This window comes from Adiantum capillus-veneris, chromosome 1 (assembly GCF_014529385.1).
Source record: "Adiantum capillus-veneris isolate H3 chromosome 1, ASM1452938v2, whole genome shotgun sequence".
Classification (NCBI taxonomy): Eukaryota; Viridiplantae; Streptophyta; class Polypodiopsida; order Polypodiales; family Pteridaceae; genus Adiantum; species Adiantum capillus-veneris.
This window is the reverse complement of record NC_140931.1, coordinates 72,088,210-72,115,990: the sequence shown is the minus strand read 5'-3', so window position 1 is coordinate 72,115,990 and position 27,781 is coordinate 72,088,210. Positions and strand designations below refer to the sequence as shown.

Here is a 27,781-nt window from a genome sequence, read left to right as displayed (position 1 = left end):
AGGCGACCTTGTTGATGGCGGGTTTGTTCGGTTTGCTGCAGGTCGACGTGATGGTGCTCCCTTTTGCAAGCGGCCGCTCCCGCCAAGCTTCTCGAGCACAAGCCTCAAGGGCTCTGATATCAGTTGATAGGTGCAACGGGCTATGGAGGTTGCCACCGGTGGGGAGCCATGGCTAGGCGAAGGTGCAGGCGTGCAGAGAGAGAGAGAGAGAGAGAGAGAGAGAGAGAGAGAGAGAGAGAGAGAGAGAGAGATACAACTTGAAGAACACACGTCTTTTTGATTGATTAATTGCTTGTAAAATCAACCCTAATATAAAGGCAAATTTGCCATGCACCACTTGACTTGCCGCTGAACCTACCTACATGTGATAAGTAGTGTTCCCACAGGCTAGACGCACAAGGGCTTGCATACTCAACAAAGCCCTCTAGGTAGGTCTTGTGATTTTATCACTTTTTTTCTCTTGTTTTTCGGGGGGGTTTGCAGGAAGTGCACACAGGTAAGAGACATGACTTTTCAAAGATTAGACCAAGACCAATTTTGGGTTCTTTGAGTATTGGCCAACTACAATATACAATAAACTAAATAAGTAGATATGTTATATACATAACTCATGAGATTTCTTCCCAAAATAAATTTGGTTGTATGTATAGTCCATCTCTTTCATCCATTAAAAAAAAGATATAATTAAAAAAAAATAACCTCTCTTTTTTCATTAGCAAAAAACGGGGGAGGCATCACTAAGGCCTTACCCCTTTGGGCAGGCCAAAAACCAGAATGTAAAGTGGCTGTGAACAACAAATGTAGCCTATTGTCACGCACTTTCTTATTAGCAAGCCATCACCATAATTATCGGTTGCGCGCTCAGTGCCATTCGACTACGAAGAGTGCGGAGGAAGCACGAGTAATCTAAAGTGTCCGACACAAGCGTTCGCAGCAGAAGTACTCTGTTGCAAAAACCGGGTTCTTGGTCATTGCTGCTACTCTTCTGACATGTGTCTTTCCTGCCCGCACCCTCACGCACCTGCTCGCAGAAAGTTGAAATATACTGCAACATGGCTGCTACAATCCATCATGTACCGAGTTGCGGGACAGCCAAAGAGGATAGCAAGATACCTGACAGCAGAACGGATTTCTTATGGAAGGTTTTCTTTACAAATTTGTCAATTTTCTCCAATGACCACAACAGCAAGCCAATTATAAGGCACCCAGAGTTCACACTTAATTTTACTGAGAGGGTATTGTGGAGGGATAGCTGGGGTTATGAATGCCATTTCAATGGAGAGCTTGAAAGTCGAGATTTTGAAACCAATTCTTTCATTACCTCGCTTAGGGCTTGCACGTGGAGCAAAGATCTCGTCACCGGCACCAGCATACACCATGATCTTGGGCAAAGGGGCTTTCTTGAAGAGTGCTCAGATGCTTTAGTGACCATGTATGCAACATGTGGGGAGCTTGGGAAGGCAAAGTCATTACTTGACACGCATAAGAGCAAAGATGTGATGACTTGGACTGCACTCATTTCAGGCTATGTCAATGAGGGGCAATGCCAGCATGCTTTAAAATTGCTCGAACAAATGCAGAGTGAGGGCATCCTCCCAAATGCAGTCACCTATGTTTGTGCCTTAAAAGCTTGCGCCACAAGCAGAGCTATCGAAAGAGGGAAACGACTCCATTACAAAATTTCCAGGCAGGGGTTATTGCAAAACAACATTGTTCTTGGTGGTGCTCTTGTGGACATGTATGTAAAGTGCAGAGAGTTTTCAGAGGCCCGGCGGGTGCTCAATGAGCTACCTCTTCGGAATGTTGTCACTTGGAATGCACTGATTGCAGGTTATGCACAAGAAGGTGAGCTTGAGCAAGTCTTGAACTGCCTTGAAGAGATGCAGCATGAGGCTAACTTTCCAAATGCAGTGACGTATATCTGTGTCTTAAAAGCATGTGCCATGGTCAGAGCTTTTGACACAGGTAACCAAATTCACTGTGAAATTACAAGGCAGGGGCTGTTCAAGCACAACATTGAGCTGGGCAGTGCCCTGGTGGACATGTATGGCAAGTGCAATAACTTTTCAGAGGCTCAATGGGTTTTTGAAAAACTCACCTCTCGAGACGTTGTCTCTTGGAATGCACTGATTGCAGGTTATTCACAAGAAGGGGAAGCCGAGCAGGCATTGAGTTGCCTTGAACAGATGCGTCAGGAGGGTATCCTGCCAAATGCAGTGACATATGCCTGTGCCTTAAAAGCTTGTGCCACAATAAAAGCTACCGACAGAGGAAAACAAATCCATGGTGATATTGCAAGGCAAGGGTTGTTGCAAAACAATATTGTTCTGGGGGGTGCACTAGTGGACATGTATGCCAAGTGCGGAGCTATTTTGGAGGCGCGACAGGTACTTGAAGAACTGCCTTTTCGGAATGCTGTCACCTGGAATGCACTCATTGCAGGTTATACACAAGAAGGTGAGGCTGAGCAAGCATTGAGCTGTATTGAACAGATGCAGCAGGAGGGCATCATGCCAACTGCAGTGACATATGTGTGCGCCTTAAAAGCTTGTGCTATGATCAGAGCTGCTGACAGGGGGAAGCAAATTCACCATAAGGTTGTGAGGGAGGGCTGGTTGCAGAGGGAGATTGCACTAGGCAATGCGCTAGTGGACATGTATGCCAAGTGCGGAGCTGTTTCAGAGGCACAAAGAGTTTTTAGCGAACTCCCTTTTCGGGATGTCATCTCATGGAATGCACTAATTGCAGGATATGCGCAAGAAGGCCAAGCTGAGCAAGCCCTGAACTGCTTTGAAGAGATGCAGCATGAGGGCATTCTGCCAGATGCAGTGACATATGCCTCCGCATTGAAAGCTTCTGCCATAATCAGAGCTGCTGACAGGGGGAAACAAATTCATGATGGGATTGTAAGGCAGGGGTTGTTGCAGAATGATATTGTGCTGGGTGGTGCACTTGTGGACATGTATGCCAAGTGTGGTGACATTTCAGAGGCACGACAGGTGTTTGAGGAACTTCCTTATCAGGATGTTATCTCTTGGAATGCTTTGATCGCAGGATATGTACAAGAAGGTGAAGCTGAGCGAGCATTGAATCGCCTTGAGCAGATGCATCACGAGGGCATCCTGCCAGATGCAGTGACGTCTGTGTATGTCTTAAAAGCTTGTGCCACTATGAAAGCTGCTGTCAGGGGGAAAGAAATCCATGTTAAGCTTGGGAGGCAAGGCTTGTTACAAAATGATATTGTGCTGGGTAACGCGCTTGTGGACATGTATGCTAAGTGTGGTAATGTTTCAGAGGCACGATGGGTGCTTGAGAAACTGCCTTCCCGGAATGTTATCTCTTGGAACTCACTGATTGCAGGCTATGCACAAGAAGGTGAAGCAGAGGAAGCATTGGACTGCCTTGAAAAGATGGAGTGTGATGGCATCTTGCCAAATGCAGTGACGTGTACTTGTGTGCTTAATGTATGCAGTCATCGAGGTCTACTAGAAGAGGGCCAAACACTTTTTCTTGATATGTACACCAAATATGGTCTGAAGCCAAGTATAGAGTGCTACACGTCCATGATTGACCTTTTTGGGCGGGCAGGTCACCTAGAAAAGGCAGTAAGGCTTATGCAGGAGATGCCATCTTCTGATTATACCGCTGTTTGGCATGCATTGTTGGGCTCATGCCGAAAATCGGCAGATGTGAATGTGGGAGGGTGGGCTTTTGAACAGGCAGTAATTTTGAATAAAAGTGATGGGCCAGCTTATGTCCTCATGTCGAATCTGTATGCAGCGGCTGACATGGAAGACCAGGCCAAAAACGTTGAAGCCATGAGAACTCAGGACAGGAAGAAACCAATGTGTAGTTGGTGGAGCAACAGTGTTCATGATACAAAACATGCACAAACCAAATGCATTGATACTGAGTTGAAAGCCATAGTTAATCAAATGTCACATAGCGAAAAAATAGCAATTGCAACAAAATAGCCATCCATGGATATGTGCGAGCAAGCATGTCTGTGTGATAGTGTCATGTATAATAAAATTCTTTTGGCATAAAGTTTGCACTCTTGAGTGTATCTTTGAAGAGCTCTTGACAATAAACTTTGAATTGGCAAAAAATAAACATACTGCCTCTTTGTCTAGCACTTTGGTGCCAACTAGCACTTTGATAGCTAGCTAGGTAGTGGAAGTGTACCATTGGACACGCTTTGGCCCATACAAGGATACCTCCTAAGTTTTCTTTGAGAGTTAAGAGACAGTGCTTGCATAAGTTGCATTGGAATGCAATGGGAAAAACTCTCCGAAGAGGAAGAGGAAGAGGAAGGCACATAGAATGGGAGGAGGGAGTAGCCAAACAAGCAACAAATAAAGTCATGCTCGCCTGTCCTTGCCTGCATAAGATTAATGATGGTAAAGGCACCCGACGCCCAGACCTGCCTAGAAAAAATATAAAATCAAGGCATGCCTAGAAAGAATGAAGAGTCAGGGTATAGGGTAGGGCACAGTCGTATCTGAATTGCCTTGCTATTCACCTCAGCCTTGTAGTCAAGGGCAGCCAGGCTGAGGTGCCATGGGACCAATTGACACCCCCATTCCACGGCCCAGAATCACCAAACGATGTGAGCCTTCGATAGTATAAACAAAAAGCAGGCCCGCTCAATCCCCAGGCATTGAATAAGTATAGCTCAAGGGTGTAGTACAACTAGGTGGGACAAGCCTGTGAGGGTATCAAGAAGCTCTCAACTTAGCCCGTACAAAGGGGGGATGATCCATGAAGGTAGGGGACTCCTTTGGCATGTTGTACACCTCATTTGTACTTATCTACAATTCGTCCAAGTACAGAGGGAAATCACATGACTAGCTGCCACATAAGATCTGACTACCCACACACCCAAAAGTTGATATGTTATAACAAAATCAGCTTCCAGACTTTCTTGGGTAAGACATTGGGGGTTGGCAGTCTCTGGCTACGTAATGGGGAGTTAGGGCTTCGTGCTGTCGATTAGAATCGAGGGCATGCGCCATTATTCCCTCGTACCACCAGGCTCCCCTTTCTTGCCCTGTCTGGTCATCTTCACTCTCCCATGTTCACCTCCCTTCTCTCGCTCCCCCCTTGGGAGAGGCAGCATGGCCCTGCAAGAAGCCCTTATCAATGGGGTGATACAGCATCTTAAGGTTGTTCAGCACACGAATCCCAATCCAAACGCCGTGATGCAGGCAGTCCTACGGGGAGACGCTCAAGCCTACACTTCTCCTACTCAAGGCCCTCTTTCTTATGCTCATGCCCTGTAGATGAGGTCAGGATTGAATTTTAATCCTGTTCTGCATCATCATCAACAAGAGCTGCTTGACCCCATCACTTTTTCTCTCCCCCCTCTTTTCTACAAAGGCCTAATAATGTCAGTCTTCAACTTTCTCTGAATACTGAACAGTTTTCTATGATTTCCAATGTTTGGAATAACATTGACAATGTTTAAAAGGGAGAATGTGATTTTTTAGATAAAGGTAAACAACTTTGCACTGAAGAGTTGGCTCATCAGGAGCTTAATACTAACCTCTCTAAAAAGGAGAAGACGTGACAGGAGGGAAAAAGTCTAGAAAAATCTCCTACTATTGACAGTGCTAGTGAAGGTCCTAGTGCTGTCGGGGGAGGAGACAATGGAAGTGATAGTGGGTACTTCAGAACTGGAGAACTAGTTCAAACACCTGCAAGAAAGTTAGTTGTTGGGGGAGGAGAGGGTGAAGTGATAGTGATAGTAGGTACTTCAGAACTGGAGAACACGATTGGTTTTGCGTCGTTCGATGGTAGATTAATCTCCCAAGTGATTCCTATTAAAGAGAACAATGTGAACACCTGCAAGAAAGAGTTTTCTTTGGTTTATGTCATGGACTCAGGCCATCTGTGGAGGTTTTCAAGCAATGGATCTCATAGAAATGGGAAGCCAAGAACTTGTATCCTTCCCAGGTACAATATCTTCCTAACAATTACTGCCTTTTTTTTTTTTAATGATGCTGCCAGTGGTTTGCAGGTCATAGTAGAGGACAATGGCTGCTCAAAAACACTCCTATGTTAGTCTTTAAGTGGCACATAGTGTTTGACCCAAAGGGGGAAAAACCTATAAGGGTGCCTCTGTGGGTTGACTTTCCAGACTTCCCCATTGAGTTTCTCCCCTGGTTGAAGCAAGTAAGAGCCTAGGTAGGAAAGGTCTTTGGTCAGAAAACTTCAAATGGGATTAATCCCAAATGGGATCCCCAACTCTTTATTAAAGTTGACATAGATGCTACACTCAAAGAGTATATACCCTTGAAAGATCAAATGGGTCAGTTGCTCCATATCCAGAAAATAGTTTATAGGAACCTGCCTAATCCCTGTTTCAATTGCTCAAAAATTGTCCAGAATCAGCTAACAAGATTCACAAGGAGGTTGACAAGGGAAAAGATGTCAAGGAAAATAGTCAAGGTTTTCAGCAAGTTAACAGAAGAGGAGGTAACAGAAATAGACCACCAACTAGGAGTAATGGTAAGAGATATGTAAACAGGTTCGGAGCACTCTTGGATGATGTATTTGATCCTTTTGTAGTAGAGGGAGCTGAGGAAGCGGTGAACAAAGCCTCCGGAGACAAAAACCTCAGTCCATCAGAGAAGCCAAGGGAAATCTCTTCAGACTCTGAGGATTCAAAAGATGGGGAGCACTGTGTTTTTGCAACTCGGATAAACTCTCCATCTAGTAACCCTGTGGAGGATAGAAAAAATGAAGACATTGGAGGGAAGGTATTCAATATAAAGATCTGAATGTAAAGGATACACAGGAAATCAACAGGCTTGTCCAATCACCTCTTAACTCATTTGATATCATCATGAATCAGGCAGAAGAAGAAACTCTCCCCCTTCAAGTAAGCAAGGCAAAATGAAAAAAGGAGAAATCAAATGATCCCAACAAAGCTTTAGTGTCCCTGGTTAGACCCTCTAAAAACTCCAAAAAATGAATAAAAGAACTATTGGTCTTTCTCTTAATTGAAATGGACTCATTGACCCTGTAAGGGTAATAAGCATTAAAAGATGGTTTTCTGATCTCCAATCAACTTGATTTTATTTGCTTGTAAGGAGTCAAGGTTAAAGCTTTTGCCCTGAAAGTTAACTTGCAAAGGATTAGTAGGAGTCATGAATGTTTTTTCACTAACCATATTTCAGGTAAAGGTGGACCTGTGTTGGGAATAATTTTGAAGCATGAGCAATTAATCACCAACATTTAGTATGGAGAAAAAGGTCACTAGATTGCTATCACTCTCAAAGAGTCTTTCAAGTACACTGTAGTGCGCATCTATGCTTCCAACTCCATTTCTAAAAGGATTGTTGTATGGTCACAATCATGTGCTCTTGCCAACCCTCTGTTGATTATAAGGGATTTCAACATGGTTACCTCTTTAAGTGATGATGGAATTCATTGGGTGAAGTCATACAAGGTGAAGAAAAAGACAGTTGGGAGGAACTCTTTGACAAACATTCACATGGATGTCTTTGTAGATTCTAGTTTCACTTGGTCCAACAATCAACATGGCAGTTGCTACAAATCTACTAGACTCAGTAGGATGCACATGACTAGGGATTTGGTCAGGAGCACTGGTTGGTGAGTTGCAAACCTGACTCTTCTCTACTGCTTTCTGTTATCATAACCCTTTACTTTTTGAGTTACATAAAGGTGACCGTAACTTTAAAGTAGGATGGCCACATTTGGACAGTTCATTGTTTAAGTTACCTTTTGTTAAGGCCAAGTCATAAATATTTTTGAGGTTGCTTTTGCTCATCATAGAAATGCATTTGTGGCATGGGATGTTGCCATTAAATATACACATACTAATTTAACTCAACTCAAAAGAAAGGCAAAAGAGATAAGGGCTCATAGAAGAATGATGATGAACAAGCAAATTCACTTGCTTGAGGCGAACTCATTAGTTGGTTCACCCTCCCTTGACTTAAAAGGAAGAGTTAAGAAAGGAGGAGCTCCTAGAAGCACATGGTGCCCTTGCTTGGACCATGCACTTTTGGGTTGTAAAATAGACAAGTCTAACCCCCAAAATGTTCTCATTATTAAAGAAGAAAAAAAACTAGAGACTACATCCCCTTTTTGATTAATAAAGATGGATTTCATGCAAGTCCCATAAGGAAAATGTGGACATTGCCAAGACTTTCTTTTCCAATATTTTCTCTCCTCTCTTTTTGAGGAATGGGGAGATTACTAATGCCAAAGCAAAAATTGCTTCTTTCAGGTAAAAACAATGCATCCTCACTTGGCTAAACTGTTAGCTCAACCCCTAACTAAAGAGGAGATAAGAGAAACGATTGGAAAATTGGCAAAACTCATGGTCTGGATGGAGTTCCCAATGAATTTTACATTCTTTACCAAGCCTTAGCTTCAGGAGCTCCCTCCCCTTCAATTAATACTAGTGTGGTAAAACTAATCCATAAGAAAAGTTCAAGGGAGGATTTGTCTAGCTAGAGGCCCATAACATGTCTGATTTCTGTCTATAATTTTTTTTCCTTTCTTTGGCTAGAAGACTAAGCCCTCTTATGGATCGATTCATTTTTAAAGAGGAAAAGGGCTTCATAAAGGAAAGATTTATTCTAGATGATATAATCTCTTTGTGGGAAGGCATGGAATATACAAAGAATGTTGGAAATAGGATTTTAGGGAACACGCACAGCTTGGAGAAGACAAAGGAAGCTCAAGGAACACAATAGAGTGTGTATTACTTGGTGTGCAATGGAAAGATAAGATAGCCCTACAGTGATGGGAGTATATACAATGCATGGGAAAAAAACCTCCTAGTCAAGGAAAAAATGCCCCGACGGTCCTAAGTGTATTCACACACATCACTACCACATGTATATGGTAACAAACCCCCCCGAGAGTGATGCGGTGAACGAGAGCTTGCACATAGAGTATAAGGAAGTGCCATGTCTTGAGGATATGACCAATACACAAAGGGGAGTAAGCCCAAAGCTTTACAGAAAGCTTCAAACTTCTCACGAGACAATGCCTTTGTGAAAAGGTATGCAAGGTTGTCCTGTGTTGGCACATAAGCCAAGCTGATCTCTCTTGCGGAGAGTCTCTCCTTGACATAGTGGTAATGCACCTCAATGTGATTTGTGCGAGCATGAAAAACCGAGTTCCTCGAAATTGCCAATGCGCTCTGACTGTCGTGTAGATAGTGTTGGCAGTGTCCTGCCCAACACTTAAATAAGCCATGAGGCATTTGAGCCATACACTCAACCGTAATTGTGAAGACTGCCATGTACTCAGCCTCACAACTGGAAGTGGCCACAATAGGTTGCTTCTTGCTCAACCATGATATGCATGAATTATCGAGCATGAAACAAAAACCGTTCGTGGACACTCGCATGACAAAACAACCAGCCCAATCTGATTCCGAAAAAGCATATAAATATGGTGGCAATGACCCCCCCTTGTTGGGAGACAAGCCAAGATGTAAAGTGCCACTCAAGCAGCGAAAAATCCTCTTGACAGCCTACCAATGCTTAGATCTTGGGCTATGCATAAATCTGGCTATCCTATGCCAGTGGTGGAAGTTCGAATGTAAATTCAAGTGAGGAAAATGTACAACCTATAGGTACTTGATGAGGAAAGGGTTGAGAATGAGTAGGCTAGAGGTATGCCAAAATGGCTGGGCATATTTTGCGTGACAGTAAATTAGATGTATATATGTCTAGTCATACTCGTTCAGGTTCTTGGCAGTCATCTTATACATCAGATTGTTATGCTTTGGTTGTTTCTAGCTTATGTGATGTTGAGGAACCTCTATCTTTTAATGAAGCAAAAAATTGGATGGCTGCCATGCAATCTGAATATGATGCACTTATAAAAAATGACACATGGATTTTGTGTGATTTGCCTCCTGGCAAAAAGACCATTGGTACGAAGTGGGTTTACAAGTTGAAACGCAAGACGGATGGAGAGATTGATCGCTATAAGGCTCACTTGTTACAAAGGGTTATGCATAGCAAAAAGGCATTGATTATGAAGAAACTTTTGCTCCCACTTGTCATATGACTACTGTGCGTTTTCTATGTGCATTGGTAGCTCATTTTGGTTGAGATGTGTCATGTAACACATCCAACCCTCTGTCCGTGGACAAGCTACAGCATGATCAGGGTTCAGTCAGTCCAATCAGTCAAGATTAGAAGTGATCTGGCACTTTTGTGAGTCTATTCGTAGACCGTGCATGCCTAGTCACTTAGTGTAGATGCATATTCTCTGGTTGCACACAGCATGATCATAAGCATTCCCATCAAAATCCATTAGAATCCTTCAGGGGAATTTTCCAGTGCATTGGAATCACAAGAATTTTTTTTGCTTGTTGCGGTCTCACGAACCCAAGTTTGCTTGGGCGTGTTGATTCCTAATCGTGTTTTTGAAGAGTGACAGGAATCCCAAGAAAGAAGGGATTGTCCAGCCTCCCCTTGTGTCTCTCTTCACTCATTGAGAGCGGACCGTGCACTTAGCGGTCGGCCAATTGACATGAGGTGGGAAAAAGCAACCTTGGTGTGAGCGCAGAGCCGCCAAGGGGTGCGCCCGCAAAAAGGAGTAGAACTTGGGTGAACAGAAGATCCTTCTCAAATGAGGTTTGCAAGCTAAAGAAAACCTCAAGAACCTCAAGAACCCAAGAACCCAAGACCCCAGTGTATGGTCGTCACCCGAAGCGGAATGGATACTTCGCATACAAGTGATGAGCATGAGAGAGGCGACGAAGAATTTTTCCCACCAAGAGATTTTTTCGACCCTCCCCCTTCACCATCTACGCCACGAGTTGTACCAACTTCTATGGAGGAGATGGTCAAGTCAATGTTGGACATGATGGCACAACAACAAGAAACGAATCGAGTTGCGTTGGCACAACTAGCAACAAAAGCAGAACAACAGGAAGCTAAGGACTGCGAGCGCAACGAAAGAAACGAAAGGCTTGTCGCACAACAAGAAGCAAATCGCCTTGCTTTAGAACGCGAGCACGAGGAACGAAACGAAAGAAAAATAGAAAGAAAGACCGAGCGTGAAGCTCAAAAAGTGGCCTTGGAGATCGAGCGTGAGACTCAAAGAGAACTACGCACTCAAGAATTGGCTCGACACGTACTTGCCTTGAAGTCCGAACCAGCCAAAGATCGTGGGACTTCCTCAAGTGGCGCAAGCCACGATGCGGATTCCAACCATCCAGTCACAGAAAAGTTGACTTTCAGTAAGTATGATGGTAAGATGCATGCTACGGTTATTCATTCTTGGTTGCATCAATTTAATGCTTATTTTGCGACAACTAAGAAGACAGGAAATAGCAAAGTTTTGACGGCAGCTATGTACCTCGCCGGTGATGCCATTAACGGGTACCACGCATGGCAAGAGGCACAGTTAGCCGCGCACCTAGAGGAAGCCGACGAACTCACGCCCCTTTTCCTCAATTGGGCTGATTTCCAAGACAAGCTCATGGCGCGGTTTATGCCACCTCAGTACCTCGCACGATTGAAAGATGATTGTCATGCTCTCAAGCAAAATGGTATGCCGGTTATGTCTTTTTCTAATCGTGTTTTGCAGCTAGGTACCCAATTACGCAAGTCGGATGATGAACGCAAAGAGACATTCCTTTTTGGGTTAGACGACTATATCAAGTTTGATGTAGAAGTCTTCGACTCAATCGATCTCAACAAGGCGGTAGTGATTGCTCTCGCACAGGAGATGAAGCACAACAAGGGAAAGCTTAAGGAGAACAAGACTTCCACAAGCACCTCGCAGACTTCTCAAAACCCTCAGAACGGTAAGAATGGTAACTCTTCTAACCAATCTTCCAATAGTCTCTCAGAAAAGAATTCTTCCAATGAATCTAAGGGCAAGGCTAACATAATTGCTACCTAAGCTGACTCCATATGAAAAGGTAGCACAAGGAATTGTAGGAGGATACATCATGTTGGAAGAGCAAAGCACTTATTCTAAGGAAGGTCGTTGTTTTCATTGTCACATTAAGGGTCACATAAAAAGAACATATTCTAAGCTTGAATTGAATGAATCTAAAGAATCCACAGAACCCATTGCCTCTGTCAATGCAATTAATGATAACACAAGTGAATCCCAAGTTTCTCATGACCCTCCCATTGATGATTTCCTCATTAAATGTTATGGTCATATGACGGGGCAGCGTTTTGTCATATTGTTTGACCCAGGTAGTATGCATGATGTGATTAGTCCCTCTCTTATTGAGAGAGCCCGCCTAGAAGTTAGTCAGAGATCTCCTATCGAGGTCTCTGGCTTTGTTCCCGGTATGGACGCTCTCATCACGGAGGAGTGCCTTGATGTGTTGTTTGCAATTCAACAAGCTGCCTTCACTAGAAGATTTGTTTCTCTCCTCTCTCAGGATGTGATATGATTTTGGGCATTCGATGGTTTCGTGATGCTAACCCTCTCATTGATTGGGAGGCTAACACTTTCACTCTCAATGCCAAAAGTGATTCTCCCATTGTCATTCATGGAGAAGAAATTGTTCATTCTCCATCTCTCATTGCTAATATGCAGGACAAGATTGAACGGATTCATGAGAAGGAGACTCTCTCAGTCTCTTTTTCTCCAAAGCATGACACACAGGATTTGCATGATGATAAGCATGATGCTTTGAATGGCAATGATTTGCATGATGATTTGAATGATAATGATGAGCATGATGATTTGCATGATCAAGATGTGATTTCTTACAAGCATGATGAGTTGCATGAAGATGATGTGATTGTTCACAAGGATGATGTGTTAGTGGATACTTTCTCTAGTGAAGGTAACCTCGTTGCAGATTCGATCAATCACGAAGGATCGATCTTGGCTCTTGAGCTTAGGTTCAAAGCACCATTACAAGAAGTATTATGTGTTCGCATGATTAGTACGCACTCATTGTTCGAGTGTTTTATTCGTGATCGTTTCTTGTATTTTAGTCAGCATCTTTATGTGATCCCTTTTCCTAGGCTTGACATATTGTATGTTGAGCACGTTTCTCTCATGGATGAGCACGAATGTATGCGCATTTCTCATGAAAAGCTGAAAAGTATGTATGTAAGGAAGTCACATTCCATATCTCTTCCTTGGCATGACACAGTTGTAGAAAGAGCACATAAAAGTATGAGCACGAAGCATAGGCATTTCCATTGTGAATTGCCAAAGTTGATTGCTCTAGATCATAAGAGAAAGATTCGATCTCATTGTTTGCGTGTATGTGGTGAACGGTTTAGCACTTTGTCTATTGGTTCATCTACATTGCATGCACAGTCTTTGAGGAAGACACGATTTTTTCCATTCACTTTATATGGAATGGGTATGTTCATGGTTTTGTGTTGGAAATGGTTTCAAGAAGTTTCAGCCATGGAGATTCTTGAAGAAAGAAGCAAGACTCTAGACGAAGTTGAAGCATCGAAGGAGCCACAGAAGACTTTGTGTCACTTTCGGCACGGCCCAAAGAAGCAAGCGTTGCAGATCTTTATGAAGTTCAAGTATCGCATGACCCACACAAAAGACTGGGCCGGTGAAGAGTCCCTTCCAGGATTTTGGTGCTATTGGCGATCTCCCTCGACGCCATACAATTCGGTACCAGTACCTCACTTTGAAAAGGAGGGGATGTCACGTGACACATCCAACCCTGTGTGTCCGTGGACAAGCTACAGCATAATCAGGGTTCAGTCAGTCTAGATTAGAAGTGATTTGGTACTTTTGTGAGTCTATTCGTAGACCGTGCATGCCCAGTCACTTAGTGTAGATACATAACCTCTGGTTGCACACAGTATGATCATAAGCATTCCCATCAGAATCCATCAGAATCCTTCAGGGGAATTTTCCAGTGCATTTAGCCTATTTTACCTATTTTTGATATTTTTCACTTATTATTTTTAAGTGACTTTTGTTGGAAAGTAGGTAAGGCGGTTTGGGTAAGAAAATATATAAGCAAACCAAAGCTAGCACTATTTGGCAGAAGAGGCAACATGAGCCAAGCTTAGCAGGCAACTTCTCAGCAAGACAAAGACTTTGGTGGTTTCCCTCCAAGTAGCAGATTCCCCATCCTAGCGTTTCTTCATCAGCATTGCATGGAGTTTTTGCACCAGCCAATCATCGCCATACCTCCCACTGCATAGCGTTTCTGCATCAACTTATCGCCAGGAAACCCAAGCAGCTAGCGTTTTTTATAAACCCCAGCCTAGCGTTTTTGAGAACATCAGCCCTGGCATTTTTGAACGACCAGCCTTGCAGATCCCAACCTTGGCGATCCCAAGCAGTAGAAGACCCGCAAGTTTCAGCCTCGAAAAGTAGCAGATTCATCGCGGTAAGAACCTCAGTTTTCAGCCTTAGGGAACCTCAGTTTTCAGCCCTAAACCTGCAGAATTTCAACGTCAAAGACCCACCGAAAATAGCCCCCAAATCAGCGTTTTTGGCTCAGTCGCAGATTTCAGCCCATAGCGTTTTTAGAAAGCAGTAGAAAGATTGTAGATTTCAACCCTTAGTGTCGGTGTCGTCATCCCCCTCGTCGTCATCAACATAGCCTAGACTTGCATCAATCTCATGCATACCATTTGTACCAGATTGTGCAATCATAAGTAGACCACTCTCGTCGATGATAGTGGGGCCTTCGGAGGAGGATTTTACAACGTCTCTGGTGTTGTATCTCTCTTCTCTCTCTATCTCTCAGTCTCATACACTCGCACGCACAGTGTCCATTCACTTTGATTGTGATCATAACATTCTCTCATTAAGAACGGAAGGCTCTCCCTTCCATAAGAACAAAAGGAACCTTGAGCACAATTCGGAGCACTCATCTTGAGCAAAGCGCAAACATTCATTCCGCTGCACCTTACATGATGTTATCAGTCAGACATTGTTACTGCTTTCTTGAATGGTGACATATTTGAGAAAGCTTATGTAACGCAGCCTCGCGGTTTTGTCAAGAAAGGACAAGAGGATAAGGTGTGAAAATGTAACAAAACTTTGTATGGTTTGAAGCAATCTCCTTGTGCTTGGTATGAGAAGGCTAAAACTCATTTGGTCAAACGAAGCTTTCGTAACAGTCCAGCAGAAAGCACATTATATGTAAAGTGTGAGAGTGATGTATTTCTCATTGTGGTTCTTTATGTAGATGATTTGATCACTAGACCAAATGAGAGACATATTGCTGAATTTAAGGCTGATTTGAATGCTACTTTCAAGAGAAAGATTTGGGGCTGTTGCATCATTACTTGGGTATACAGTTTAAGCAGTGTGATGGTGGTATTGCCTTGTGTAAGAAAAGTAACATAGAGACATTGCTATGTAAGTTTCGACTTGAGGATTGCAAACCTATTGCCACTCCCATGGAAACAAGTTTGAAATTGAGTCGTCATGATGCTTGTGATCCTGCAGATTTCACTCTTTACCAAACTGCTGTTGGATGCCTCATTTATGTATGCAACACAAGGCCAGATATTCAGTTTGCAGTTTCACAGGTTAGCAAATTTATGCATAGCCCTGGGTCTAAACATTGGTAGGCTGTCAAGAGGATTTTTCGCTACTTGAGAGACACTTTACATCTTGGCTTGTTTCATCCCAAGGGGGGATCATTGCCGCCAGACTTACATGCTTTTCCGGACTCAGATTGGGCTGGTTGTTTTGACATGCGAGTGTCCATAAGTGGTTTTTGCTTCATGCTTGGCAGTTCATGTATATCATGGTTGAGCAAGAAGAAACCTACTGTGGCTACTTCTAGTTGTGCGGCTGAGTACAGGGCAGTCTTCACAGCTACGCTTGAGTGTGTATGGCTCAGATGCCTTGTGGATGATTTGGGTGTTGGATAGGACACTACCAACACTATCTACATTGACACTCAGAGCGCATCGGCAATTGCAAGGAACCCAGTTTTTCATGCTCGCACAAAGAACATTGAGGTGTGTTGCTACTAGGTCAGGGAGAGACTCTCAGCAGGATGGTGAGATTGATTGCTATAAGGCTTGACTTATTGCAAAAGGTTATGCATAGCAGAAAGGCATAGATTATGAAGAGACTTTTTCTCCCACTTGTCTTATGACTACTGTGCATTTTCTATGTTCATTGGAAGCTCATTTTGGTTGGGATGTACATCAGTCAGACATTGTTATTCCTTTCTTGAATGGTGACATATTTGAGGAAGTTTATGTGACGCAGCCTTGCGGTTTTGTCAAGAAAGGACAAGAGGATAAAGTGTGTAGATGTAAAAAAGCTTTGTATGGGTTGAAGCAATCTCCTTGTGCTTGGTATAAGAAAGCTGATACTCATTTGGTCAAACGAGGCTTTCGTAATAGTCCAACAAAAAGCATTGATGGCCGGCTTTGACAAGCCGCGGCCGCGGGAACCAACCGCAATCGAAAGCTTAATAATAATGCAAAATAATATAAAAATTTGTTTTTTCTTCCCTACAGACGCCACCGCCACCCTCTCTCCCCTCCCTTGCTCGTGTGCGTGCACCCCCCCCCCCCCCCCCCCCCCTTCCCCCCATGGCACCACTCCCTCCCTCTCCTCCATTATCGCCACCCCTCCCTCTCCCTCTCGTTTGTTTGCAAGCCGCCAAAATCTCTCTCTCTCTCTCTCTCTCTCTCTCTCTCGTTCGTCACCAGCTCAAGGGGCAACCATAGGCTATCTCTCTCTCTCTCTCCCTCATCCATTATTCAGCTCTCTCTCTCTCTCTCTCTCTCTCTCTCTCTCTCTCTCTCTCTCCCCCCCCCCCCCCAATACACACTCCCTCTCCCACTCTCAGCTCTCCCTCTCTCTCCTATCCTGTGCCAGGCCAGCCCGTAAGGCGCATAAAGAAATCTCTCTCTCTCTCTCTCTCTCTCTCTCTCTCTCTCTCTCTCGTTCGTCAACCTGAGGGGGGTGGCGCCATGCAGAAAATTGCTCACTCTCTCTCTCCCCACCCTCGACCACATGCTCCCTCACCCGATCTCTCAGCCTCTCACCCCCGTTGACTCCCGCTCTCTCTCTCCGTCTCGGTGTCGGCAGCGAGGCCAACAAAGCAGAATCTCTCTCTCTCTCTCTCTCTCTCTCTCTCTCTCAACACCCACCACACACACACCCAGCCATGCACACACACACACACACACACACACACACTCTCTCACACTCTCCCTCCCTCTCTGCCCATCTTTCACTCACTGTCTCCCTCCCCCTCGGGTTCAACCTCTCTCTCTCTACACACACACACACACACACACACACACACACACACACACACACACACACTCCCTCTCTCACCCTCTCCCCCCTCTCACTCACTCACGCTCTCTCTCCCTCTCTCGTTCTCTGTATAGTCATCCGAGCCAGCATGTAAAAAATATATAAAATAAATAAATAATCTCTCTCTCTCTCTCTCTCTCGTTCCCACACACACACACACTTGCCGACACACTCACCCACTTACACACACACACACACAATCCCATATACATACCCACACATACTCCCTCGGCCTCTCTCTCACTCATCTCTCGCTCTCTTTCCATACACACATATACACACACACCCACACGCTTTGCACACACACAACACTTCCACGCATAAAAAACACACCTACTTACACACTCACACATACGAAACACGTACATGCACACACGCATAAGCACATATGCACAAACACTTAAAGCAAAGAAGAAAATGAGCGCCACACTATCGACAAAATGAGAAAGACGACCAAAAGCATGCAAAAGCAGCACCAAATCGAAGATTGACGTCGAAGGCATGTCCCGACCATCCCCGAAAGTGACGAACGCGCTACACCGACGCACCAACAAAGCCCGCCATTTATCGGCATCTCGTCTACGATGCATCTCTATAGTAAACATCCGTAGGTTAATCTATTTTTTTGTTTTCAAGCCAAAACCTTGTATAAAAAACCAATTGTATATTGCCACCTCTCTCTAATTGATGGTCACAAAGGCCCACATAGGAGATATCATTTTAAAGTTCTTCTAAAACAAAGCAAGGGTCAACCATCGGGGACCCGGCTCCTTGCTTTGTCTCTCCTAATTAGGGCCCTAATCTAATCATATTATCCTAAACTAATGCAGCCTGCACCTATAAAAGAACACTGAGAGGTTACTATCAAGGGCAGCGCTTGGAGGGGGGGGGGCACTTAAGAAGGAAGCCATGCCGCCACACACAAGAGTAGAATCTCCGTACATATGGAATTCTCCCTAGAGAATGCACTATAAGCTCTCTCTCTCTCTCTCTCTCTCTCTCTCTCTCTCTCTCTCTCTCTCTCACCATGATCGCCATCTCACCAAAGCTAAGGTTTATGTAAATATCACTTTGAATCAAGTTTGCCCTCACATCCTGAGGGGTTTTCATAATCTATGTCTACGTCTCTCTCTCTCTCTCTCTCTCTCTCTCTCTCTCTCTCTCTCTCTCTCTACGGTGTGCTGTATTAGTGTTACTTTAATCACTGTTGTTAGTGTCCTAGCCGCTTAAAGCTAGGTGGTGCCCCCTGTTCACTTTCCATGGCGAGTCCTGGCGATGAAGCTGTCGGGATCCGTTTCGTGCTTGCGTTTGTCAACACATTGTATGTAAAGCATGAGGGTAATGTACTTCTCATTGTCTTTCTCTATGTGGATGATTTGTTGATCATTGGACCAAATGAGAGACATATTGTTGAATTTAAGGCTGATTTGAATGTTACTTTCAAGATGAAAGATTTGGGGTTGTTGCATCATTAATGGGGTATACAATGTATGTTTGTTGCTGATGGCATGCTTGCAAGTACTGATGTCATAGAGCAAGATGAGATGCTAATACCAATGTTTCTTTATCGGAGTCGAGGGAAGAAGATGTCATTGTTGATGTTTTCTTGGCATGTTGTGGTATATACGAACAAAGCCTAATGGATGCCTTTTTTGATATACATAGGTATTTAGAGGGGGTGTACGAAGAACGTTTATGGGGTATCAATGGATCTTTGGGTGCCATAGAGGCATGTGAAGTGGGAGAGGATGAAGAGATATATGAAGATTGCATGGACAAAGTTCTTTGTTTGCCTAACATTTTTAAAATGATTAAAGGGCAAGATATCTGGGAAATTTCTACTTATATTCTTTCCCATGAGCTGCAAGAGGAAGAAACCTATAGTTTTTTGGCAGATGATAAAGGTTTTCAGTCCAAAAGTAGATATTCCATATTCAGATCTTTATGAGGGTGGATGAAGATTCACAGGTTACAACTGATTGGGAAGGGTTTTGCATGTTTGCATGGTGGAGAAGAAGAAGCGCGCGGGCATGGCCGCTTAGCAGAGGTGGAAGACAAGCCGCAAAAGGGCCACGGGCACAATCCCTAACAAGGGGAAGAGGCACGAGCGAACCCAAGCAGAACCGCGTGCAGGTGCTCTTGGAGCGGGAAGAAACCCAAAGTTCAACATGGTCAAAATCATATGCAGATGGGCTCATCAGGTTCGCAGCGTCAAGGTGAGTGAATCCTGACCCTGCGATGTGGCCAGCAGAGCAACATAATGCAGGCAACCTTGGATTTTTCGTCGCGCTACTCTGCAATAAGGCCGCCATCGCTATTTGCTTCCCTGTTTTCCACTCCAAAGGTTCAAAGGGTGTATGCCCACCCCAGGCACCCACCCAGTAGTTGCAGCGTTAGCACCCCCTAGCATGTGCACAACTACGTATGCAGAAGGGCTACAAGGTGCGAGTTTTTGAGAGATGCAGTATGCGAGATGTTAACAATGCAGATCGAGTTTGCCGAGGATAAACCGGTTCAAGATTCATGGCGGCTCGACCATACAAACCATGAAGGCAAACTTTGAGACGCCAAGGGTGCACCTTCAACAATATCCAAACATCTCAGGGTTTTGCGAATCAAAGCGTGTTTACATGGTTTTTGACAGTCGTAACCGACCTATTAACATACATGGAATGGCAACACAAAGTGTTAGACCAATTTCCAAGGACAAATCGACCAGTACCTTGTTATCGAGATGATCCAAGGGAGCTTTATTCCAAGGTATATACGCATGGCTTGACTGGAGCAAAGTTTCAGGACGAGCACCATGATTGAGGCTGCACAATAGTACAAGTTTGAGATGTGTTTTACACTGCAGGAGTTCTTTAAAAGATTTGCACAAGTTTCTTCTTGTGCAAGGTAGCAGTGGCAATGAGTGTCGCTACGTTGCACGTTGATTCTTTGTTAATTCTTGACACAATTTTTAACATGCATGGCATGTGCATTGTTCTATGAAGCAAGGCTTCTTTCTCTCTCATTCACATTTCCTAAGAGAGAGTCAAGGCTTCAATTTGCTAGGACATGGCTCCTAGGTAGGATTTCTCTCATTAATGAAATCAGACAATGACGGGATCGACCCATTGTCGGCAAGCGTGATCTGACGAGTTTTCTACGCCATCATGGGAGCAAGGTTCCTTCTACAAATCCTTAGGATAATAGTAATCAAGCCAAGCAGATACCAAGTACATCTCTTGCAAGTATTTTTATGTTTTTCAATACATTGCATAATTCGACAAAGTCGATTATCTGTGAATGCTCGACACGCTGACCCTCTTTTGCTATGCCATTGTAAATTGACTCTCTCTCTTCCCAACTTCTATGCGAGAAAGGTGAAACTAGGCATGATTTTATTGAAATCTTTCTATGTCAATACGGTAACAGGAAAGGCTACAAGCCAACAGGAAGGGCTAAGAGCCATTCATTATCTATTACCCCCTCTTTTGGCATGGATAAGAGCCATCTATTTGTAGTCCATCAGTGATTGATTTCAAGATCGAACAATTTTATTCAGTTGAGTATCCATCGATTATAATAGACAAGCAAAAGTCTTGCCATTAGTGATTTTTTGGGCATTATTTTAGCACTACATACTTCAAGTGTGAAAGTCAAGTTGAGTTTTTGAACGTCTTAAACTCGTAAGGGCTTATTTCTATCAAGGTGTATGGATGAAGCCAACATTTCAAACAGCATGACTGATCACAAAAACCAAAGATTTTGATTTTTGGGTGTGCAAAAGATCTAGTTGTGAATACGACTTCAACATCAGTGGAGCTCCTATTAGCACTAAGAGTGCCTATATGAGTACAGTTTGGGGTAAGACCCAACGCGTGATTACTAAGTCACTTAGTAAGGATTAATGGTCAATTCTTGGAACCTTAACACTTGCATTTTCAAGGAAAGAAGTCCACAAACTGCCAAGGGGTAGTGGAAATATTTCAACTTTAAAAGTAATGAAATGCCACGGGCAAACCCAAGGGGGGTCACGGACATAGGCCAAGGGTCAGCTGCTTGTTGAACAGTTTTCATGCAACATTTAACCAAGGGGTTTGACAATGTTGCTTTTAACCAAGGGTTCTGGATTGCAAAGGCAACACCCAAGGTTACATGTGCAATACTACTTGCATTTCACTAATTTTTAATTAGTGTTCTTAGGACTTTGCAAGCGGAAAATTTGGACATATGCCTTTCACTACAAATAAGTGAACACTATGTTCACCCTCCAGGTACGCATCTGATTTGGTTTTATGTTTTTGTTTCAGAATCTTTTTCCAAGTAGGATGCATAAAATTCTATGTTTTCATCCATTGTTTCTCTTCAGCAAGATGACAAGGTTAGGTAAGAGCCAAGAAATTTGGGTTGTAGTGTCCAAAATAAATTTTTGCATTACGCAGTTATGGACCTACTTATAGGGCCATTTTATTTTGCACATGTTGTCACATGGGATACATCATGGTCTAAGAACTCGAGGAGTTCGGTTTAGCCAGTGTGGAGCAAGGCTAATGAGGGTCCCTCTCACTCCCGTCGTAGAGTGTTTGCAGTTACCTCCACACTCAAATACATCTTGTACTTGAAGGATGTTCTTTTTTCAGACACCCTTACATAAGACATATTCCACATGTGGAGAATATGAGTCTCTGGGACTCACACTGGCGCCCACTATTTCAAGAATGTGTTACGACAAAGTCTCTAGTCGAATCCATTTTATAGACCGTTTTTAGCACGATGTGTAAGGAACAATTTCAGTGGCCAAAAATTGTTGAATACTGAGAATGACTTGTTAAGGTACAACATTAACGGATGGTTGTTTATGCATATAGCAAGGCTATGAGTTGTTAATGAAAAAGTTTCATTGTTTGTACCTAGAAGTGATTAATGTTTCACCTTCTATTATGGTTCAAATGTTTTAAGAAGGCTTGCGAATGATTTCAACAGAAAGTATTCAAAACCATTTACACTCCTCTTTAATGTGTGCTAGGAGCATCACATTCACTGTAAGTATTGGCAAGGATGATCATGGGTATATAGGTTCGGATTTGTTTTTTGCTAAATTCATGCACACTAGGTGTTATGGGCCTTAGTGTTTAGCAAAGATTGATTTGGAACGGCATGCATATTCATCACATTAGTTGCTTATGAAGCATTTTGCACTCTAAGTGTAGTATCTCTATGAGGTTTCTTTTGGGGTCCACCAATCACTGATAGAGGTCATGGCTCAGTTTGGGTACTTGTGGATCTTTCAAGTTAACCAAGATGGTTATTCATGACATTGTTGATTCCTCGACAATGTTGTACTTGTGATTCCCATTTACCGGTCATCTGGGAAAACTGTCTGTAAACCGTGGGGGAAACACACCTCAGTACTGTCAGTTATCCAAGGGGATAGGCAGATTACAAAGTGTAATCTTGTGCTAAAGAATATGCAAAGTGCATACATTAGCACCAAGCATTCAATTAGTAAGCATTTATTGCTCTACTTGGAGTTTGCCTACCATCAGTTAAAGCATGTGTGCGACTAGGTTTAGTCTCTTCATGTCTAAGTCAGCTTGAACACTAGTTATGGTGGGGTTGTTTACTGATGCAATTGGAGAACAATTCAATGACCTACACTTGGCTGATGAGTTATGTCAGCAAGTTACTTTCATGGAAAGTGAAAAGAGGTACTCTTTCGGGTACATCTTTGTTATGATAGCTCGTTTAGCATGCTCATGTGCGTTCTAAAGGGAGTCTACACACTATAATTGGACTGGAACTGGTAACACAAGATGGTTGCAAATGGACAACAATGTACATAATCAAGATGTTTTTCTTGATTTCATTGGACCTTGTACTGAACCGTGTTTCGGTCAAACAAACAGCTGGACCCATGAGGGATAGCACTATGGAAAACATTAGTGTCCTTATGAAGATCCTACCACTTTTGTTTTTGTGATAAAAACGCTTCTCCAAGGGGGGAGTAATGTCATGCCAAGGGTATGACTATAGGAGGCCACAGCCGTGGCCAAGGGCCAACGGATACACATGCGATACAGGGGCTATATAGAGCCAGACGGCCAAGGGCCTATATATAGGTATGGTTGGGTGGTTATTGGCATGTCTATCTTCCCAGTCTCTCACAAACTATGCAGTCAGAGGGGTTGATGATATTAAATCACCGTTATTGCAAGGGATGCACATATTCCTTCATTTTCTTAGGTGGTGTACCGGCTATGGATGGGTTTGGATACTCTTTCTATTGATGCTTATGTCAATGATATTATGGATGACAAGAAAAGGGATTCAGTGCTTTTACATGCTTGTTGATAATGAGCAAAAGGTGCCAAATTTTTATGGATGTGGGTGTTGCTTTTATAAAAGGAATTCAATGCTTTTTTTATGCGTGATGGCTATGTCCATTTCCATTAAAAGCAAAGCAAAATTATTTCAAGAGGATGGACAAAGCAGCTCAAAGTAAGATATAGCGAGTAGCGCAAAAACAAATGACGAACTGTGTTAAAAAGGAGCAACACATAGATGGTTTTGGGGCAGAGGGAGTTGCTACAGGTAAAGCTATCAAAGCTGGCAGTCTTTGTAGAGATAGAGCTGATGAGCAGAAGGGGAATCAAGAGGGAATCGGCAAGCAACAACCTTTTAAGATTTTAAGGGCATAAAGAGTTCAAGAGAGTTTGTTTGGGCCGTGAGGAGAAGAGTTTAACAAGCAACAAAATGTTAAATACTATGGGTTTAAAGGAACTAGGGTGGATGATGCCTAACCATAATGCATAAGTGAGAGAGAGAAGTGTGAGCAAATGCTATGACTAAAGCGAATCAGGTTCCAAGATAGATTATCTTGGACTCATAAACACGATCTTGAGTCAAGTGCCAGTGATTATAAATTTATAAGTAGCATTGCACCTCATATACATAAACTTGGATATTTTTCTATTGAGAAATGGACCTCTTTTATACGGGGCCATACACTACTACATTGCATATGGATTTTGCGAGGCTTTTACTCTCTACCAACCTTACCATAATCTTCAACACCCCCCCTCAAAGATACAATGTTTTCAATTTTCTAATCCCTTTACTCCACTGTGAGTAGCCCATAAAAGGTGCGCCAGACTTCTATAACCTAACCCAGATTTCTCATCCCTATAGGTTAGCCCAAGTCTTAACACGTGCATACATATGTCATGGGAGTTTTACAACATATTCTAAAATAGATTTCCATTCCTCTTGGTACCTTCTTCCCTTGTTGGTGCCTCTTCTTCTCCTTCCTCTACTCTTCTTTTAATGAAATTTGCCTCTTGTTGAGGGTTATCTCTAGCAAAATGTCCTGGTTGTCCACGCCTATCATAAATAAATTGTCCTCTACCGCCACCTCGGTCTCGTCTGCTTCCTCTTGCTATGGTTGCTCTTTCTCCTCTAAATCCTCCTTGGTTGAAAATACTCGATCTCTTGGTACTTATGTTAGAACCGCATCTTCTAGCTCGGTCATGTGCTTTGAATCAAATTCGAGGAGTGTAACAATTACCTCATTAAGGTTCTTTTTCATATTTTGCAAAGTAGACACAAGCATGTCGAATGGTGCTTTGTCAACACTATTGAGTAGAACTGTTGTGGCTTCATCATCAAGAATCTGCTTTTTGTACTCCTAACAGTTGTTGCTTTAACCCTTTGAATTTGTTGAGGTGAGCCACAAGCAACTCATCATCCTTCTTCTAATTTGTAGAGTTGCTTTAATAAATTGGTATTTGAGCTCTTTGATGCGGTGTGACGTGTCAAATTCCCGATTGAGAGCATCCCAAGCCTCCTTTGCATCCATGATCCCAACAATATGTGAGATGACATCATCTCCTAATGATTGGGCAATTAGAACAAGGGCCTTTTGATTGGATGCAATTTGTTGTTGAGCTCGATGCTTCATCTCATTAGGCTCTATTAAATTCCATACGTCCTTGCGCATCAGTAAGTACATAGTTTTGATTTTCCATGTAAAAATGTTTTCGGCATTAAATGTAGCCATGCACATTAGCTTGTGCTCCATGTGGTGGTCTTACTCGGCCACCTTCGACTCAAGTAGTGTCTATGGACCTCTTACAATTTGTACATGAAAGTGATCAAAACAAAGGGCATGTGATTACAATATGCCTTTATCATAAGCTTGCCAATTTTATTTTTGTCAATAGCAGAGCACAAGCCTCCTAGGATTAGCACACAAAGATAAAAATAAGCTTTTGTATACTTGTTTTCTCCTCTAGTGTTGAAGGGTCATGACATGCTTCTCCTTCAGTGTTGGAGGGTCACTCTTTAACATTGTCATGCACAATACATGAAAACAAATCCATTACAATTAACTTTTTTAGACTTTGTATATGATAGTGCTTGCTCCAATCTCTACGTTCATCATCGTCAATATGCTCTCTGTCAGTCCTTTAATCACCCTCCTTCTGGCTATAATCATCCTCTATGTCATAGTCTCTTCGTCTTTCATGTCGACCATGATCTTCATCAACATGTCAATCATACATTGTTCTAGCTTTTGATCATGCAATCTGCAAGTTGATGTCGTTTTGAAGAGCTGGAGTCTCTATCATCTCGATTGCTCTTGCTTCGGTCTCTACGTTCACCATCTTCACCATGCTCTCTGTGATCACTATCCCTCTCACTATGATGTCTTCTATATTTCATTCTTTCTATCATGGTCTCTTCGTCTTTCATAACTTCTCTCATGTTGACCGTGATCTTCATCATCATGTTGATCATGAATTGACCTAGCTTTTGATCATGAAGTCTGCAAGCTGCACAAAGTAGCCATGATCCATAGTCATTGCGCAACGTCTCAGTTTCCGGTTGGGTGATGCCCTTGTCTCTTGTGCCCGCAAGCACGGAAAACTTCTAAGCTTGCTTGCCACAACCATGTTAGGCATATCCTGCAATAAAGTCGCTACAAAAAAGAGACAACATTTTAAATGGAAAAATCATCAAGAGCAGGCACCACATGTCGCATACATATTGACCAAAGTATGGGCAAGCATGGCAAATTTGATCATGAAACATCTCTCTCTCTCTCTCTCTCTCTCTCGTGGCTCATGGCCCTGTGCTTCTTGGGTATTATACAATCAAACTTTGTTTTGAAAAGATCATGACTAATATTCTTGCTTGCTTTTCGATCAACACAGCGGCAGCTTTGGTTTTAATTTTGGATTGATGAGGGTGAATCCAAGCATGCCACCCTATTCTTATCCGAATCAGAAGTCTTTAGAGCTCGTTAATGCTCTGGAGATGGCGGAGGGAGGTCGACGGAGGCAGGGTAGCCAACAGGTGCACAGTTGCACACAAGGAGATTTAGACCAATTTCCACCTAGTAAATATCGTCCCATTTCATTGATTTGCTAGATTGAACTAGCAAAGCTATAGCAAATGTAGCAGATGCAAGTAGCAAAAGTGAGGTCTTGCTACGTACTTGCTAGATAAAACTAGGAAAATCATGCTTCCTACAAGTTTGATATATAGTAATCTAATGTTCTGGCTAGATGGATCCAGCATAATGGAACTGCTTTGTGATTACTATATAGTAAGGCATGGGCTGTAACATTATCTACATAGTAATAGTTGCTACACATTTGCTCTCTAGTAAGTTAGTGTAAGTGAGTACTATATAGTAAGTCATAGGTGGTAACATTTCCTACATGGTAATAGTTGAACAAATTTACTATCTAGTAATTAAGTGCAAGTAGATGGATATAAATAATTACAGTTTCTATTTAGGAAAAATGTGTGTCCTTATGAAATTACTCCCAAAGAGAAGATTGAAGTCACGGCTTCTCAATGACACCTCAATTATCTTCTATGACTTCTTGAGAAGAGAGCCCTTAAAGCAAAAAATTGGTGTGCATGTCTATACGTAAATTAAATACAAAGTTTAAGGGATTTTGAGAACTCATCTAGAGGCTTAAATTTCAAATGCATGTAGCGTACATGCACTTAAACTAGCATTCCATGCGTTTTGCAAAAAAAGAGATCTTTGAAACATTAATTTGTATGGTAAACATGATCACCTCTCTCTCTCTCTCTCTCTCTCTCTCTCTCTCTCTCTCTCTCTCTCTCACACACACACACACACACACACACACACACAAAAGTCTTGTGTTGTGTGGCACGTCTTAAATTTACCGAATATAGTGCCTCACTATTTTTCAAAACACACAAATCATAGTAAGGAACATAACTTGGACCCATAGTTGTGGTGTAGCTCTTGTATTTGGTTGCATCCCTTGCTTATACAAAACATGTATTATGTTTTTCTAGAGTGTTGTCTGTTTAGATATGCACCTACATGTATATTCTTGGTATTGAAAGTTTGTCCATAGTTAAATATTGTCTCATCGTCCTAAGTAACATTAGTCTAAAGCATTGTGTGTTCAGAATTGCAATTACGTGTATGTTCTTGGTTTTGAATGTTTGTCTACTTTTGAATTCTACCTCCTTGTCCTAAGTAGCATTA

The 27,781-nt window shown here is 42.8% G+C and overlaps 1 protein-coding gene across 1 annotated transcript; it reads left to right on the top strand.

The window, feature by feature from the left end:
* The first annotated feature begins 795 nt into the window (after positions 1-795).
* On the top strand, positions 796-4,113 carry LOC147464959 (pentatricopeptide repeat-containing protein At5g27110-like). The gene has a single exon (XM_086517249.1). The coding sequence runs from the start codon at positions 1,053-1,055 to the stop codon at positions 3,972-3,974; it is 2,922 nt and encodes a 973-aa protein (XP_086373375.1). The 5' UTR covers positions 796-1,052; the 3' UTR covers positions 3,975-4,113.
* The last annotated feature ends 23,668 nt before the right edge of the window (positions 4,114-27,781 follow it).